We start from the raw sequence: 18263 nt of genomic DNA, 5'->3' as shown, positions 1-18263 counted from the left end.
ATGACTAATCTGTTTCCTCCAACTCTTCTTTCTGTATTTGTAAATCAGATTATAGCCTGGTGACTACCATCTGAGTAGGGTGGCAGCAGACTCCTCCTAAAGCAATTGCCATGGATCCCAAGCCAATAGTAGATGAGGTTGCCTTTGTTAAGTCTTTGTATATAGTCAGCACTCCTTTAACACAGCAAAACGTGACACACCTGACATTATCAAGTTCTTAATATTTTTGTTAAACACACAGCAATATGCAAAAGTGAAGAGTTTATACTTTATTGTACTCATATACATGGACCAAGAAGATAGTTTGCACCATTTAATCTAGCTAGCTTGTTTAGGTTTTTTTAAGTAGAAAAGTTTCAGACGGTAATTTAGCCAAAGCACTCATGCTTCAATGTCTTCATGGCTGCAGATTAGACTAGACTTTTAATGGTCTCTTCCAGCTTCTCTTTATTGGCCCCAGAGAACTCCTGCACCTGTAAAGAGAGACTGGTTTTTAGAACTCTTGCATTCAGTGCTTCTTAACATTAGTTGCATAGCATCCAGTCACATACACACCTATTCAACTCTGCTAAAAACTTTTCCCACCCTCAAAATGGAGTATTTTGCACTTGTTCATGTATTTATTTCCCACTAAATTCAATTCATGCAAAAGTTGAGAAGAAAGATTATCAAAATTCATTTCCAGACTACCACTGATCCTGAATCAGTATTGTGTAAGACTCAAAAAGAAGCTTGAAGACACTCTGAAGGTCCCCACATATCACAGACAGCTCAAAGTCATCTTGAATTGGTCAGGACCCTACCAATCAAATTCTGGAAGGACTGTTCAAATGACCTACCCCTGTGCCTGGCTTCTCCTGTGAGAACTGTACTTGTAACTTACAGGGCAGAAAGATAGAGGCAGCACTCATCTGCTGTCTCAAGAACGGCAGCTCTGCCCTCCTATATCTACAGGGGTACAAGGTACAGAGCAAAATACACTACAGACCATGAAACTGGTTGCTTGATACAAAAAGCCACACACTGAAATCACAATTCTTCCAATAACACCATGAAGTTGCAGAAGTTCACCCTGACAGAACTGTCAAAGGTTCATACTGACCCCATAATGAACTGAAAGTCACCCTACATGTGACACTCTACTAACCAAGGTGCAATTCCATCCCCTTCAGCCATGAAGCTTACACCCAAGCATTGTTTTCCTTTAGAAAGGCCTACCTTCAGCTTGCTTAGCAAACTAAAAGCCTAAGACAACACATTCAGCTCAGCAAGTTCAGGCAGAGAGCTGCACAGGTAGCCCACTGTGCTGTCAGAGCACAATCTGCATGCCATCTCAGCCATCTCTTGGCAGAGCAGACACAAGAGGTTCGTTCAGTCCTCTAACAGGGGCAGGACCATCACTTCAAAGGTTATACTGCCTCTCTGTGAAATAAACTAAATAGCTGTTTGTGTATACAACCTCAACCAAGTTAGAGGCCTATGGAATCCCACCCATAGTCATGTATGACTTGAACTTGAACACAAGCTGCATCCAGATAACAAACAGTGTCCAAGTAAAAAGCAGGGTGCCAGCAAGATAGACCAGCAGTCTTAACACAGACATCTCATCCCACTATCTCTCATGAAACCATCTGTAAGACTGACCTGTAACTCAGTTCACTTCCTGTGAACAACACAGTTTGCATCACCAGTTAACTGCTGGTTACATTTGCTGCAGTACTAAGATGAATTTGCTTGCTCTCAGGAGTGTCTTAATGCTAATGGTACCATAGAGACATAAGAGAAAGCAGACTAAGTAGTCCAACACTCCCAATCTTCTTTCAAGTGTTTAGCTTGCCTGCTCCAGTTCCAAAAAATCAGAGCCTACCTTCTTTCCATTCTTGTAGAACTGGAACGTTGGCATGCACTTCACATCACAGTGTGAAGCAACATCCTGGAAGAGACAAAAAACCATCTTCAATTTGGCATATTTTTAAGGATGTTAAATTAGAACCAATCTAGCTAACTTCTGTTTAGGTGACAAGATAAAGCCATTACTGCTTAAGATAAAACAAAAGCACTTCTGCTAGTCCATCTATAGCAAAACTAGTGCAGTGTTAACATTTCCCTGAAGTAAGCCTTAAAGACCCCTTATTCAGCATTTAATTAATGCAATAGCAAAAGCCTTAACCTATACTCTGTGTCTGGAAAAAAAAAAAACAGACCTCTGCATCAAAACAGATGTCTCTTGTAAGAGTCAAGAGCCCTATGGCAACTCTTGGCCTTCCATGGTATATTTTTCAAGCACCAATTTGATGACACTGAAACTGCAATACAGCAGACATTTTATTGCACTTAATTCAAGACCTAATTTCATTTTTAATGAAAGAGGAAACAGTGTCAAGAGCAGTGGAGGGACCAGACAGATCAGTAGGTTTTGAACCATTAGGTTTAAGGAAGACTGCATCAAAGCAGCTTAAGACGTTAGACTAATGCTCCCTCCCAAAGTAAAGGGTCAGTGCTTCCAAGTGATCTGACTATATCATGCCATAGGACTTCAAGTGTGCAAACCAAGGCAGTTTGTTCTGTTCAGGTGCTCCCTGAAAAAAAAAAATCGTTCTTTCCAGCTAAATCTTTGTTTCAATTTTAAGTTGAAGTAAACTCTTGTTTTGTTTCAATATATGTGAAGACATTTTGTCTATCACTTATGTGGAAGTCTTAGCTGTCCTCCCTCAGCACCACCCCAAACCTTACCTGGGCATCATCCACATCGATTTCTATGAACACCACATCGCCATACTTCTCACACAAACTCTAGAAAGAAGCAAAAGGAACTATGCAATTACAGTGTTCCAGGAAAACTTCCTGAAAAGATGCATTCCTATAAATTGAAAGGCTGGTGCTGCTTAAATTGCTACAGAAACATGCTTTGTTATCTTGAAGCAGCTATTTTACTACCAAAGCAAAAATATTGTGTTCTGCTGCCAGCTGTTTCTGGAGGTGTCTGTGGAAACATTCCCTCCAGAAAGACTCAGACATCCCCAGACATAGATAGAAGGCCGCCTCTTGCAGCTACAGCTTCTCATAGCTTATCAGGAGATAACACAGCTGTCTAAACATAGCTGGAGGAGTTACACTAACCATGTACAGAAGGATAAGCATTGTTTCCTCTCTGTGTCCCTCCACTTGACAGAATGAAACTGAAATTCATGTAACAGGTCACATACAGGGCAAAAGCTAAACTTCATATTAGTTCCCAGCTATATCAATGGTCAGTCTATTTCACTTGGTAGTCTCAAAAATAGATACTTCCGCAACTTCTCACTCTTCCAGAAAATGCCAGTAATCATATAAAGCCAAAGGAATTTTCCTCCATGTAATTGTGAAGGAACACAGACATTTATATACAATTGAATGCAGAAATAAAACCAGAAAAACTACTTACATGGAAAAAGGGCTTGATCATTTTGCATGGTCCACACCATGTGGCAGAGAAATCAACTACTATAAGCTTCTCACCAGCAGATTTCAGTTCTGCCTCAAATTCAACCTACAAAAAAAAATTTAACACATTGATGATTTTCCTCCTCCTTTTCTAAATTAAATAAGACTAATCACAATGCCAGTTTGTCCTCAGACTTAACACACTAATCATTATGGCAAGTCTTAAACACTTAACTGGGTAATTTGTACCGTCATGTAAGTGCTGGAGTATGAATTGTTTTCACTGGTGCTAGCAGCAGTCAGTGTCTTATGACTCATCAATTAGAAAACAGCCACAATGCTCAGTCAAACTCCCCAAATCGTGGAAACAAGCTAGAAATTCTCTATTTATGATGCTCAACTCTGACAGCTCTGTGTTATCCCCAAAATATGATCCTTAGTTTTTTATAATCCACATTCTCTTTTCTGTCTTGGCAGTGAGACCTTAATTTTCCTCTGGGATGGACTTTCCTCTGCAGAATTTGAAAAGGACAGATATAAACCTTTGTACAGGCTTTCACTCTGGTGACTTTCCCAATCAATGGCTAACATTAAAATGATACTGTGTGTTTTACTCTAAAGCATGTTTCTGAAGGCAACCTCATAGGATAGTTATTTTACCAAGAGAACCCACATTTGACATCATTAGTCAAAGCAATGCTACACATACAGACTACACAAGTAAATGCCCAATACTTATTCAGAGCCTTCAAGTCTGTGTGTTGCACTTAAACAAATCTCTGGACAATATTTTTCGGAACTAAACTCCTTACATGCCATTACTCATTTTTGCTTGTCAGAAAGTAAATGCTTTAGTAGAACTGAAAAACATTAAAAGCAAAAAAAGCTTGCATGCTAGCAAAAGGCAAGCAAATATCTCAGTCAGAAGCAGAAAGTGCTGATCACCTACTTCCTGACACTGTCCTTGTCAAAGAAACTACAAGCCACTTCAATAATTTTCAACTTTGTTGTCTTGGTAATCAAGCTTCAGGAGAGCTGTTAGCATAAACTTCAAAAGATAGCTGCTTTAGTCCCAACCAGCTTAATGGAGTAAAGCACTGGAGTCCTGTCAGCAACAGCTGACTGAAAGCAGTATAGTTACTGCCAGATGTACACAGGGGTTGGTTTTGCAGTGCAGGACTTAACTGATTCCTACCTGCTTCTGCAATCAGCCACAAACTGCAACTCAACTTTAATAAGCTAAAGAATGTCATGCAGGTGGGGACCCAAAAGTCAAACTGGACATGAATGTATTTAACAAACAAGCAGAGATCCTGCAAGAGCATACTTATGTACGTATAATCCTATATGAAGCTCTTCACAGCTTCCTGTAACTTCAAATACACTCAGGATTACATCTCCCTGTTAACAGAGATCTTCCCTCCCCACATAGCTCTCTTCAGAGACACAGCATCCATGTTGGTTTTTCCATCCTTGCGTCTTGGGACAATCAGTCTACTCTGCTACAAGATTAGTAGCAACACTCCACACCACCTACTCTCAAGAGTACTCTCATTTTGAAAGAGATAGGAACAGCTAAATTTTCCCACCTCCCTACATTTCCTTACTCCTGTACTAATGTAGTACGCAATCCTGCACCCATTCCCACCAACAATGTTTAGTGTCCCTGTACACAGCAATCCATGCTTGCTGCTCCATACCATCAGTTCCTCAGTTATGCCTCACCCTTTTTGGCCTTGAAATCCTACCGCTGATTTTTGGTACAGCTTCTCAGACCTCTACCGTTTAACATCACCACTCTATTGATTTCACTTCCCACAGCTGCCAGTTAGACCATCTTCTTTTAACCCCTAAGTCTCCTTTCCAGCAACATAATTACTGTATTCTGCAAAAGGAAACCCAGCCCTGGAATGCATTCATCACATGGCCACATGCCTCAGGGTTGCTATTGCACAGAACAAAGGGAAAGTGGGACAGCATCATAATTACAGCTGGTCATATATACCATTCACCACCGGTGACCTGGTCCAGGCTTTAAGTCAAGTGCTACCCTGCAAATCATCTCTACTATCAGTCAAAATTACTGGGTCCAAAGGTGTTACCCCACAAGTTAAAAAAATATCAAACTAGTGAGAAGTTCTGTAAGTTTTTCTATTGAGCCTAATTTCCCTGGAGGAAGGAAGACAGTAGCAAGAACAAAACAGAAAACAAGCTGCTTGACCTGTCCGACTGACTTCACTAGTTGTCTTTCATGTTACTTTCATGTAAAGTGACAAGCTTTTTTATAAAAAACTAAATAATCTCTATTACCAGAAGAGGAACCTCCCATCACAAGACTATTCTGTCATGCTTTGAGAGGATCTTACAGCCTGGTTAAACAGCATTTTCTCCAGGTAGCAGCTCACTGGGGAAACTTCAGCTAGCATGCTGGTCAATATTGGTTTGTTCTTTGTGGTGGTGTGGTTTTTTTGTTGTCATTGTTTTCTTAAATATTTAACTACAACCTTCCTGAGCACAAGACCTTATTTTACTTGTACTTCTGTCCAGCAGAAAAGGACATGCTACCTTCAACAAACATACTGGCAGCAGGCATCTGTTCCCAAGGGCCAAGTAAGAAGCTCCAATAATAAAAGCCTCTAGTGCCTCAGAGGTTCCCAGCACCAGGCAGTGTTTCAAAACAGAGGCTGCTGGCCACAAATGGTGCTGAAAGGAGTCTGCTGCTCTCAGCAATAGATAATATAGGTCTATACTATCTGGCAGATTTGATTAAAGCTTGGTTGTAAACATTTTCAACACATATCAAGTCACCCTTGAACTTGCCCAGTCATGCAATTTTGTGGGGATTTTTAAATACAGAAGCTAGCATAAACAGACCAAAGGTTCAACTGCTTAAACTCCCTAGGACAGACAACTTCTAAAATTACCTCTTTTAGCAAAAGCTGCAATTTTTCAGCAATTTCTTTAACTCAAATAACAAGAGAGGCAGCTAGAATGAAGAGGAAAGCTTTGGCAGCACCAGCTTTTTAGGTTTATAAGCCCCATTAGCTTTGGCTATAAAAGGCAGCATGTCCCATAGTGAAACCTTCTTACAAGTTACACTAGTTACTCATCTCAAAACGATTCACTACAAAACGATCAAAATACTGCTCCTTCTGTGCTACAGCAGGTACTACAGAGGGATCAGTCAAGCACCCTGAAAGTAGCCATTCTTCAGAAGCTAGTCTGTTTCTGAAGAGGTGTGCAGGGTGAAGGGCCACACCTAGCTAGCTTGCACTCATGGAAGCTCTTGCAGACAGTGCAAGAATGGGTTTTTCCCTTTGTATCAGAGAAGAATACAAACCTGCTTTACTGAAAACCGGAGTTAATCCAGAAATCCCAGCTGCACTGTGCTTGAATACTCTGGATGTCACTGATGTTAAAATGCTGCTGTCAGCATGACTGTTGAGTCCATACTCTCCGTGAATGAGTAACAAAAGTTTGCTTTAACTGGAATTTAACTACAGTAGACTATTAATCAATGCTCATAGCTATGAGGATAAGTGGAAGTCTAGCTGGAACACACTTTTCTTCCAGAGCCAGGTTTGACTTGCCATGTTTAATCAGTTTCTCTGTGTAACAAAAACTTCAAATCTTACACCAAAAGTTTGCCCTTCCTGTGCCATCATAAACTTAGATGGGATAAGAGCTGCAAAGCAGAACAATTCCAGATTGCATTCAAACACCATTCTCTCTCCAGGTCCTGAATGGTAAGACATTTCGTTCATCCTAAGGAGCTTCCTGCATTCACCGGTTTTCGAACTGTGGTCACAAATGTTAGTTTGTATATTTATGTATCAGATGTCAACACTTTTGCAGTCTAGTGGGAGACCTCTGACATGCCTTTCATTTATAAAGTGAACTGACTGTAGAAGAGCACAGGCTAGAGAAACAAACTTGGATGTGTGAGAGGCTGGAAAGATCAAGGTCTCAAAACATTCTGGGGTGTAACGTGTGGGGGAAGGGGCAGGTCAGGCCCTGCTCTGGTGATACAGCGCATCTCCCATCCCTAGAGTCTGTATCCCAGACACACAGCGTCCGCCAATCACGGGCACCCTGGAGGCAAGGAGTATTTAAGGCCAAACATGCTGCTAGCAAGTGTCTTGACCCTACCTCCTCTTGGAATGTCTATCAGCTGAACACCGCTGGGACCCAGCGGTTAGTAGCTACTATGTGCCCCTTTTTATGTCCTTTCTGTCTGTTCTTGGAATTCTTCTAACTCCCCCTTCTCAGAATTTTGGAGTAACTTGAAATCAACAGGCTTAGAGTTTGCTAAGTTGAACAGGCTTAGTTAATGCTTTGAGAAGCTTTTTATGTTGACTGAATGTTGCACTAAACCTTTTGTCAAAGTTCTGATTTTCTAAAATTGCCATTGAAGTATTTTTTGTTCTTTTGACCTCTTGAGAATCTTGTTGGCATTTCTCCCCTATGTCTAACTCAAAGTACAAGAACAATTGTAAACCCTGTTAGAGACCTTGTTGAGTGACTTTCTGGGGCCTTACAGGACACCCACATGGCATTACTTGCAGATGCCCCAAAACAAGATCAAACTGACATTTGCACCAAATTTCAAGTTCAAAAGGTGAGACTAGTTTAACAGGATTTTTCCAGAAATGAAGAGCTTGCTAAGTTTGCATGGAGAATATTTTTGAGACTTGGGTTCCCAACTTACAGCTAACAAATACTCTGTTGTTATCTGTCAACCACATCAGCTGCTGTGCACAAGACCACATGCTATTTCAACACCAGCAGGGCATTCTCCATGTGTTGGTCTAGGCTTCATTACTACTCTGTACCTCAGAGCCACATATGTGTCTGTATTCACAGAATCATCCAAACAATGATGTGCTGCATTAGGGTTCTGAATATGCCATACAGCACCATAACAAGGAAGATACTTCTTATGCCAGCAACACCTGCTGATTAAGTATGGGGAATGGGCTCTAGCAGTTCAAGTCAAGAATGGCTGAACTTTTCCATGATGTCCTGCCCAGAAATGCTACAGAACTTAGGCCAAACTCTAAGAAAGCCACCTGGTACCCTACACACTAGAAGCACATAAGGCAAATCAGGGCTCCTAAATTAGGGTACTGTATCACAAAGTCATTTAGGTTGGAAAAGACCTTTGGGATCATCGAGTCTAATCTGTGACCCAACACCATACTGTCAACCACACCATGGCACCCAGTGCCACGTCCAGCTCCTCTTTAAACATCTGCGGGGACGGTGACTCAACCATCTCCCTGAGAAGCCCAACGCCTAGTCACCCTGTATTTTGAGACATTCCTGCTAATGTCCAACCCAAATTTCCCCTGACGAAGCTTAAGACTGTCCTCTCCTCCTGTCGCTGTAGTACCCTGCAATCCGCCTGAGAAACGAAACTTTTTCCTCAAGACTTCCAAGTGCGATGACCAGCAACGTGCCATAACGCGAAATTGCATCACCTCCCTGCCCGTTCCGAGTCCCCAGGTCGCGCAGTAATTTGTTCCCTCCCTCCGCTCTGACCGAGCCCTCCGCGCGGCTTCCCCGCTCCGCCGCATGGCTGGAGCAGGCTCCGCCTGCCCGGGCGGCACTCGGGCTCTCACCCGCCATCTGCAGCAGGCCGGGCCCTCCCGGGAGCCCCGGGCAGCCCGAGCAGGCTCCCCCCGCTGCCAACTGCCCCCGCCAGCGCTCCCTCCCCGCTCGCCGGCCGGGGAGTGATGCTCGTCCCGCCGCCCGCCCCTCTCACGGCGAAAGACATGGCCGCCTCGCCCGTCGAACTCACCAGGCTGCCCACGATCTTCACCATGGCGGCGGCTGGGAAAGGAGGGTCGGTGGTGTAAAGACACGAAACCAAAGAACTCGTCCCCGCGCTCGGCTCGTCTCCTCCCTCGCCTCCCGCCGCCCCAGCGCTTCTCCTCCGCCGCCCCGGCCGCCTTTTTATCCCCAGCGCCGCGCCGCGCCGCGCATGCGCAGCCCCGCCCCGCCCCCTGCCCCCCGCGCCCCCGCCCAGGGCGCCGCCGGGCCCGGGGTCGCCGGGGCCCTGCTGAGGGGGCCGGCGAGGGGCGCGCAGCCCCGGCCGGGAGCGGGGGGTGCGTCGCTGCCGCCTGCCGGGGGAGCCGGCAGCCGCAGCATCGGAGGAAAGGAAAGCCCAGGAAGGCTGGAAAAGTGCTGTGTAACGATGAGCAGGAAGTGCTCGGCCTCCCTCCCCCCGCGTGCCCCCGCGGAGCGGCTCTGTCTGACGCGGCTCTTTGCACGCCTTACGAGAAAGGGAGCTGGTGTTGCCCGTAATGCGGGCAGCGCAGGGCGGCTGCGATTCTGGAAGGCGGGAATATATCACGGCAGTATTTTTTCCCTTTCCTTTTTTTTTCCTTTGCTGTTTCCCTTCCCACCACCCAAAGCACGGAGTGGCGCCGTTTCTCTGTGGGATGCGGGCCTTTCTGCAGCGCAGGAGGCTCAGCGGCGCTAGCGGTGCTTGCCCGGGCTGAACACTGCCTAGCTCCCCTCATGGAGGGACTCAGCCAGGACCAGAAAGCCTCCTCACGGGAACAACTCAGCCTTCCCATCCCAGGGGACTGTGTGCTGGAACCTTAAGTTCCCATCTACCTTGTTTATTTCTCTGTGTTTTGGAGACGTCCTTTGTTTCAGCACATGCTGCCCCACTGCCCAGCCCGCAGTGCAAAACAGGTCTGCCACAGCCCTCCTCTCCTCCTCTTGGGCTGGTAGGATTTAATGTTCGACTCTGCAAGTTTCTGACTGCAGCTCCCACTGCACGGGACACAGGAAAGTTTAGGTTTTGGGATATTGGTGCCAGGCATGTCATGAATAGGCTGTTTCTTCAGGTTTTAGCAGCTGGGTTACCAGCATGTGAAAGGTTTGCTCTGGGGCACAGCTGAGCAGAGGATGGGAAGACTTAGTGCAGGTCCTGGATAAAAAATACACTTCTTCCTTGAAAACGAAAACAAAAGACAGTTTGGCTTGGATACAGGTACCAACCCATCCCAACAGGTTGTGTCCTCATATGTTGCTTTGCTTGTGGTGAAAACTGAGTAAGTAACTTTTTATTTTGGAAGTTTATTAAGTGTGTGGCCTGCTACAGCGGCAGAACTAGTAAGTTCTTTTCTGGCCCTGTGGTTGCATCCCCTTTGCTCAACTTCAGTTGCACCACAGCAGGCCACCTCCTGTCTAGCTCTTTCCAGACCTGATAGGTTTTGTCTGCCTGAAACACTTTAGATGCTGCTTCTTCCTGCTTCTTCCCCTGCCTGTCAGATGCTTTTTTTCTTTGTAGCATCGCTAGAGGAGTCAGGATGCCTGTGGGTGAGAAGCAGCACCAGTTTGGTGGTTTCTGCTGGCTTTCATATTTTCTTCAGCTTCCTCCAGCTGGTCCCTGCTGCCTTTGTGTCCATTGTGCTGTGCCTGACAGACACAGTTGGTACATCTGCCCTGTGCTGCTTTAGGGAGGTGCAGCTGCTGCCGCTGGCTCAAAAGAAAGCGGAAATTCCTCATCAGCTAAGGCACCTTGCTCTACCACCTGCTGCCTGGCAGGATAAAATAAGAATCCTAGACAACCTTCGAAGTCCAACTCCTGAATGCCCCATCTCAGCTTAGCGTCTTGTGGCTCTTGCAGAAGCCAGTGCAAGCGAAGGCAGGAAACAGCCCACCCAGATAATAAATTCTTAGAAACCAACAGCTTCCTATAGGCAAGTGTGTGTGGGTAAAGCCTGGCTAAGCTAGAAGGAGAGAGGGAGAGGTGTGTCCCTCCTCAGGTGCCGTGTATGGCCACTTGCCTCCTGCTGTCAAGTCAAGTACTGGCTTAGGCATACAGCAGCTTGAAGTCCAAAATGTTGCTGCAGGATTATTGTATGGATGCCTAAATAACTGACTGCAGCATAATTTATATGATCTGTGCTTAATTCTTAGACTCTACTAATTACTATCATGATAGCACATAATAAAAATGGTGCAGAATGGCGAAGAAAATCTACACATCCAGAAAACATATCCTGTTTTTTTTTTGTTTTGTTTTGTTTTGTTTGTTTTTGTTTTTGTTTTTAACTGTGGAATGTCTCATTGTTTAGCTCAATAAATCTGTAGCTGTCCCCTGTATACAGTCACTCAGCCACAGAGGCCTCAGCTTCTCATGTACCCTCACTCCCACACACCCTCCTTACAACCACAAATGCAACATACTTCTCTCCCCCAGGCTGCCAGAGAGTGGATGTTAAAAATATGCAAGTCAGCTGTGGAGAAGTTGAAAATCACGTGAATTTCATGCTTCATCAGACTGCTAAATGATGTGTCATACCCAGGATCCACTGGATAGGATGGTGGGCAATAGATGGCTCTCGGTAAATGTGGGGTGGCACAGGACCAAGGAGCACTTAAAGACACTGAGGAATATGTGTTTTCTTGCTTCTGAAAGTCAGAAAATGTGGCCTGAGGAGGGACAGAATAGAAAGGCAACGCTTCAAAAATCAGTCCCCAGATACTTTCTTTTGCAAAAGGTCTGGAGACGTAGACAAATGCTTGAACCACCTATGCACTATAAGTAAGTATATATTTGCTACACTCCTTGGATGAATGGAAAAAGTGTGGGAGAGGAAGTCAGCAGGTCTAAGTTTAGGTGCCCTCAAGAGAATTAATCAGTACCACTTAGGTGTAGGCCAGTAAAAAGGACTGTATTTTTTGAGAGTTCATGCTGTGCCATGATCCTCACAAACATCCAGGTGGGGATTGAGTTTGCCTTGTTTTAGTCACCTTTAAAGCTTCTGTAATGGAAAGCATACTTTTTATTTTTTGGACTTTGCTTGTGCTGATTTCTGTCACCTGTTAGGTGAGAGCAACATGTGGCAGCAGTAGGGAAGAGCTTCACCCAGAGCTGGAGGTGAACTCAGATGTGCTCAGGTTCAGAGCTGGAGTATGTTTGGGAGGCTGAGCAAATTACAGTTTCAGTTCTTTCTGAGCTGCTGGGAGAGGGAAGCAGGGTAGGAAAGGTGGGCAGCAGTAATCCTTGACAGAATGACTAGTGAGGCAGGTCGTGGTGTCCATCTGAATAAACGAGCCAGAGCTGTGACACATGGTCCTGCTGTGATACCCCCAAGCTCCTCATGGCTTTCTAGATCTGTTCACCTATCTGTAGTTTAAAGGCTTTGGAGCCATGAATATGCTTTCCAGGGCTTGATTTGTCTTTTATTCTATGTGTGCCAGTGCATGTTGGTGGATGGAAGAAATGCCATGGAGTGGCCCAAGGTAGGCTGGAGGTCTGCAGCTGGACATCCTGAGTGTGGTGTCAAAAAGCATTAACCAAAAAAAAGTCCTCTTGGCAGGCTTTGGACTCTGGCACACAGTGTTCCATTTCCTCATAGGCATGCAATGGAGAGTGAGGAAACATGAAAATAAGCTGGAAAAAGAAGAGGAAGAACAAAGGAAATGGACAAGGAAAAAGAGAGCAAGAAATCAGATCCAGCTGCTTGTGCTAACTTCTCGCAAGTTAACCTTTCCAAGCTCCCATGAGCATATCTAAGACAAACTTCTGCCTCCTAAAACCTCTGTTAAGTCTCCTGACCACTCAAATGTGTCGTTCAGTAAAAGGCATAGGTACAAGGATAACATTACTACAGCCATGGCACAGATGGTCAGTTGTGTCCAATGTGAAGAAATGGTGCATCCAGTTGCAGGAATGAGGAAGCTGCTCAAAACGAAACTCCTGCCATAGCAGCATCAGATTTTACCATAGGAAAGCAGGTTATTTGCCAGTGTCTTACAATGGAAATTGAGAGTGTAACACCTGGACCTGACACTGCAACAGAACAGCAGCCTTTAATTGTACTTTCCCTTTCCTTCCATCCTGCCCTTCTGGAAGATTTTACTTTTGTAACTGACCTGTTAAAGGTGCAATAAATGTTTAATAATTGGATAGGTGTGCTTGGTGTTGTGCCACCATAAGTCACAGAGAAAACATGCTTCTTTCTTGCTCCCAAGCTGACGTATTACAGATGTAATTGCCCAGTCTTTTGAATGCTTGGTGTAGTGTGTCTGGTTAAAAATGAGAGGAGAAGTTGAGTAAAATATGAGGAAAAGAAAAATAAAAGTGGGGAGGAATAAAGATTTTGGCCACGGTTCATGTCCTCTGACCATAAGAGGATGTTGATTAACAAAAAAATTTGCTTCCTTCACACTAATTTTAGCTTCAGTAAGTTCTTTGGAGAAAAGAATTTCAAAACACTCAAGAGCTGATGAAAATGCTACTTTTGAGACTTGTATTAGAAGGAACCTGTTTTTCTTTTTTAAAGAAGGCTTCTGTGGACTCACCTGGGTTTATGGCATGCTCCAGGTCTCCAAAAAGGAAGGTACCCTGGCATGAGGTCTGCAAACATGGGAATGCTCATCTGCACTCTCTGGTATTGAGGCACTTCAAGTCTTATGTCATGACAAACCCATGTTGTGTATTTGCCTTAAGTGTCTCAAACTCCGTCACCTCCTCCATGCTCACTGCCTCTGTTCTTCTGGGGTAGCAGATCAGACTGGAGCAAGCAGACCTGCATTTTTCCTATGAGACATGTTGTGTCTTTTTTTTCTAGAGAGCTGCATCTTTTTTTTAGGGATTCCTTATTTTTCCTAGGGAATGCTGCTGAATCTGTCTGTGCAAAATATCCCCTGCTGCTACTCAGAAGCAACACTCTTTGGGGAGCAGGAGGTTATTACAAGGATCTTGACCTTGGACAAAGAGGAGAACAGAATTTCAAGGCTGGGCCAAAGCATAAAGCTGAAATTCAGCACTTTGTGGTTGCTGTGCTTGTGATGGGTATTCTCCCATGCAGAATGGGAGACCAAGAGACTCCTGGAGAGGAGACAAGGTATTTTTGCTTTTTTTGGGACATGTGCATTTTCATAACTTTTTTTCTGGGGGACAGTATCTGCTGATTTGGCCTGATCATAGGCAAACACTGGTGTTTCAGAACATGTGGAGATACACATGTGGAGGTGTCTTGGAGGAAGTAGGTCATGCAGAGTAAATGTGTCTGTGGTGTCTATGCAGAGGACGAAATTCTTGGTGTGTGTTTTGCTTCCAGGTGTGGCGGGTTGACCTTGGCTGGCCACCAAAGCCACTCTATCACTCACCCTTCTGAACTGCACAGGGGAGAGGAATTATAACAAAAGTATATGGTTTAAGGACAAACTGCTATTACTGTCATAGGCAAAATAGCCTCAGCTTAGGGAAATAAATGTATTGCCAGTTAAAATCACAAATAAATAATGAGAAATAGGAACAAACCTTAAAACACCTTTCCCCACCACTCCCTTCTTTCTGGCAAAACTTCACTGCTGATTTTCTTTATCTTTTGTCCCCCAGTGGCACAGGAGGATGGGGAATGGGGGCTGCAGTCAGTTCCTCACACGTTGTCTCTGCCACTCCTTCCTCTGCGGGGCAGTGCTCACACTCCACCTCCTGCTGCGCTGTGGGATGCCTCCCATGGGAGACAGTCCTCCATGAGTTTCTTCAGTGTGGGTTCTTCCCATGGGCATCAGGTCTTAATGAACTGCTCCAGTGTTGGTTCCTTGCTTGGTGTCCAAGCCTTGCCATCCGTCAGGCACAGACTGCTCCAGCCAGGGTCCCCTGGAGACTCGTAAGTCCTACCAGCAAACCTGTGCCAGTACAGGCTCCTTTCTCCATGGGTCCACAGGTTTTGCCAGAAACCTATTCCAGAATGAGCTTCCCATGGGGTCTCAGCCTCCCTTGGGCATCCACTTGCTCTGGGAATGAAATCCTCCACAGACTGCAGGTCCTGTGGGTTCTGCTTTACCATGAACTCCCATGGGCTGCAGCAGCAGAAGCTGACACATTGTGGTCTTCACAAAAGACTGTAGAGGAATATCTGCTCTGGTGCCTGGATCGCCTCCTCCCCGTTCTCCTTCACTGACCTCAGTGTCTTCCTAAATCTTTTACCCCAAACGTGCTAGCATCTTGGCTGATGGACTCACATTTGGCCAGTGTAGGTCCATCTTGGAGCTGGCTAGCATTGGCTCCCTTGGACATGGGGGCAGCCTCTAGCAGTTTCTCACAGAAGCTACTCCTGCAGGCCTGCGATTACCAAAACTTTCATGCATAATTCCCATTCATTAGAGATTTGGTCCAGTACTTTTCATTTAGAATTTATCTGAAATACAATTGCTCCTGGAAATGACTAATGTACATATTTCACCAGAGATGAGTCTGCTCATTGTTGTGTGGGTAGGCCCCTTTTCATCAGAGAGTTTCCAGGAAATCAGCAGGGCTCAGCCAATTTCCACTAACACAATTTGCTAGGTGTTCTTGGTTTTCTTCATCTTAAATGCAAGTTTGTGAAGGAAATACACTGAGTTTGTGTGTTACCGGTGAACTAACGCTCACAGTATTGACATCACACATGGGTGTTCTGTTATGTAATAGAGAAATTGCAAGCTGTAGTTATACTTAGCTACCTTCTCAAAACTTGTTCACAGACCAAAAAACGTTCTTATGCACCTGAGGTAGACTCCTGTGGTCCTGAAGTGTTTGTTCTGACTGCCACCATTCAGGTGTCCTTGCGTCAAGCCTGGCTCTGATCTCCCGATCGAATGTGTAGGAGTCCAGTGCCTTTTGACATTGGCTATGGCAGACCACACTGTGCTGCCTGCAAGAAGCAGTGTGTGAGAAGGGGTGTTGGGATAAGTTTCAGTTCTTCATTTTTCTTTGCATCACATTCAAATTACAAACCAGTGCCAATGACAAACATTGTTTTTCACTATCTGCTGCCCAGAGGTGTTCTGCTTTGTTTCTCTTTCTCCTTAAGCTTCACCCTCTTCCCTGTCTTGTTCTTTTCTTAATTCCTGACCTCTCCTAATTTTTTTTTTCTTCTCACCATGCTCTGCATCTTTACTTCTGGAAGTAAAATACTACACTTCTCTATAGTTCTGAATCTGTTTCACAAAACTCTGCATTCCTGCATTACCTGCAGGCTGAGGGACCCATATGCATAAGCCACACAGACTTTGACCTTCAGCAGTGATGCATTTGTCAGGTCTGGTTTAAAAACACATGATGTGGTTTGTACACTGAGAGTTGTTCATGGCCTTATTGGGAAGGTGTAGGGCTTACATGCCTCCTCTTTCCTGTTTTGTGCACTGCCTGGACCACTGCAGAGACAAATTTGGCACCAGGGTCCCTAAACTTAGTACATCTATGCTCCTCTCTGCTCCAAAAACTAGAATGGATGTTGGGCATTGGGTTGTCATAATTGACTTCAGAAGAGCAAGTGTATTATCTCTCTCAGGACTCCATGCAGCTCTTACTTTCATGCTCCACTCGCAAACCTGAAGTGAGTCATCTATGTCTGGAGACACTGTAGCAGTGCAATGAAGAAGCTGTCAGCAGTGTGGAGGAAAAATGATAGAAAGAGAAACGCAAATTAGCTTTGAGGCTGCATCCCAAGGTCTCTCAAAGCCTTCGTGTCGTATCTGTGGGACAGCATCACATCCCTCCCACAAGATGGACTTCAGAACACTAGAGCACTGCCTCAGCACTGTTTTCTGTCTTTGCACCCATGGCTGTCCCTAGGTTGGGAGGTTCACAAGTCTCTTAAAATGCAGCTGTATGGCTGCCTCTTGTGGTGGGTCAGCCCTGGCTGGACACCAGGTGCTCCTCAAAGCTGCTCTGTCTTTCTGCTTTTCAGCTGGACAGAGGAGAGAATTCTTGTGGATTGAGATAAATACAGGAAGAGATCACTCACTGATTATCATCACGGGCAAAACAGACTTGGCTTGGAGAAGAAATCAGTTGGATTTATTACCAATCAAATCGGAATAGGGTAATAAGAAATAAAACTAAATACTAAAGGATCACCTTCCACCCCATCTCTCCCTTTTTCTTGGCCAATTTCTCTACCTCATCTCCCAGAAATGCAGGGAGTTGGAGAAGACTGCAGTCAGTTCATCACACATTGTCTCTGCTGTTCCCTTCTTTTCCAGGGGGAGGACTCCTCACAGTTCCACTTCTTTGGCTTGGATTTCTCCAGGAGCTGCAGGTGGATCTCTTCTTTGCTGTGGAGTTTTGTGGGCTGCATGAGAACAGTTTCACCATGGTCTTCACCCCATGTCCTTGGAACGTCTCTTTCTTATCCTTCTTCACAGACTTTAGTGTCTGCAAAGTTGCTTCTTTCACATCTCACATATTCTCTCCTTTCCTACACAGTAAATTCTTCTCTTTCTGTTACTCCAGAGGAACTACCTCCGCTGCTGATAGGCTTGGCCTTGACCAGTGGTGGCTCTGTTTTGGAGCTGCATGGCATTGGCTCCATTGGACATGGAAGAAGCTTCTAGAAGCTTTTCATAGAAGCCACCCCTATAGACTACCCCTCCACACACACTATGAAAAACTTGCCTTGCAAATGCAGTGCATTCATAAACCATCACTGTCTCATTTTCTTACCCAAAACCAGCAATTCTTCATCTCTTTCTGCTGGCTCAGGTCAGTGGATCTGTGTAATCTGTGATTTCCTAGATGCTTGTTTAACAGAACCATGATATCCACTGGAGAGAGATGTGTCCAAGTTTTCAGTTCCCATTACACATACAATTGCATTTCTGTGCCCAAACAAATAATGCTCAAGAGCCCATGCTTGCACTGCAGAAGTTGTCCAGCTGACATTTTTCAAAGCAATTATATTTTTGGATGTGCAAATATGCAGGGATGAGTAGGAAGATGGTCACCACATCCCGGAAAAACTTAGGATCCTTGAAGGCATCTGTAATAAAGCATTTGAAAAAACAAGGCTGAGATGACCTAGAGCAGACAGGAAGAAACAAAA

General features: G+C 44.8%; 1 protein-coding gene across 1 annotated transcript; it reads right to left on the bottom strand.

Moving 5' to 3' along the window:
• Positions 1 to 254: 254 nt before the first annotated feature.
• LOC130264863 (thioredoxin) lies at positions 255 to 9569 on the bottom strand. The gene is made up of 5 exons (XM_056513461.1): positions 9224 to 9569; positions 3425 to 3529; positions 2734 to 2793; positions 1868 to 1933; positions 255 to 473 (listed from the first exon to the last, which is right to left on the bottom strand). The coding sequence occupies exons 1-5, from the start codon at positions 9245 to 9247 to the stop codon at positions 411 to 413; spliced, it is 318 nt and encodes a 105-aa protein (XP_056369436.1). The 5' UTR covers positions 9248 to 9569; the 3' UTR covers positions 255 to 410.
• Positions 9570 to 18263: the final 8694 nt, after the last annotated feature.

This window comes from Oenanthe melanoleuca, chromosome Z (genome assembly GCF_029582105.1).
Source record: "Oenanthe melanoleuca isolate GR-GAL-2019-014 chromosome Z, OMel1.0, whole genome shotgun sequence".
NCBI lineage: Eukaryota > Metazoa > Chordata > Aves > Passeriformes > Muscicapidae > Oenanthe > Oenanthe melanoleuca.
The sequence above is the reverse complement of the archived record's forward strand: the minus strand, read 5'-3'. Positions and strand labels throughout refer to the sequence as shown.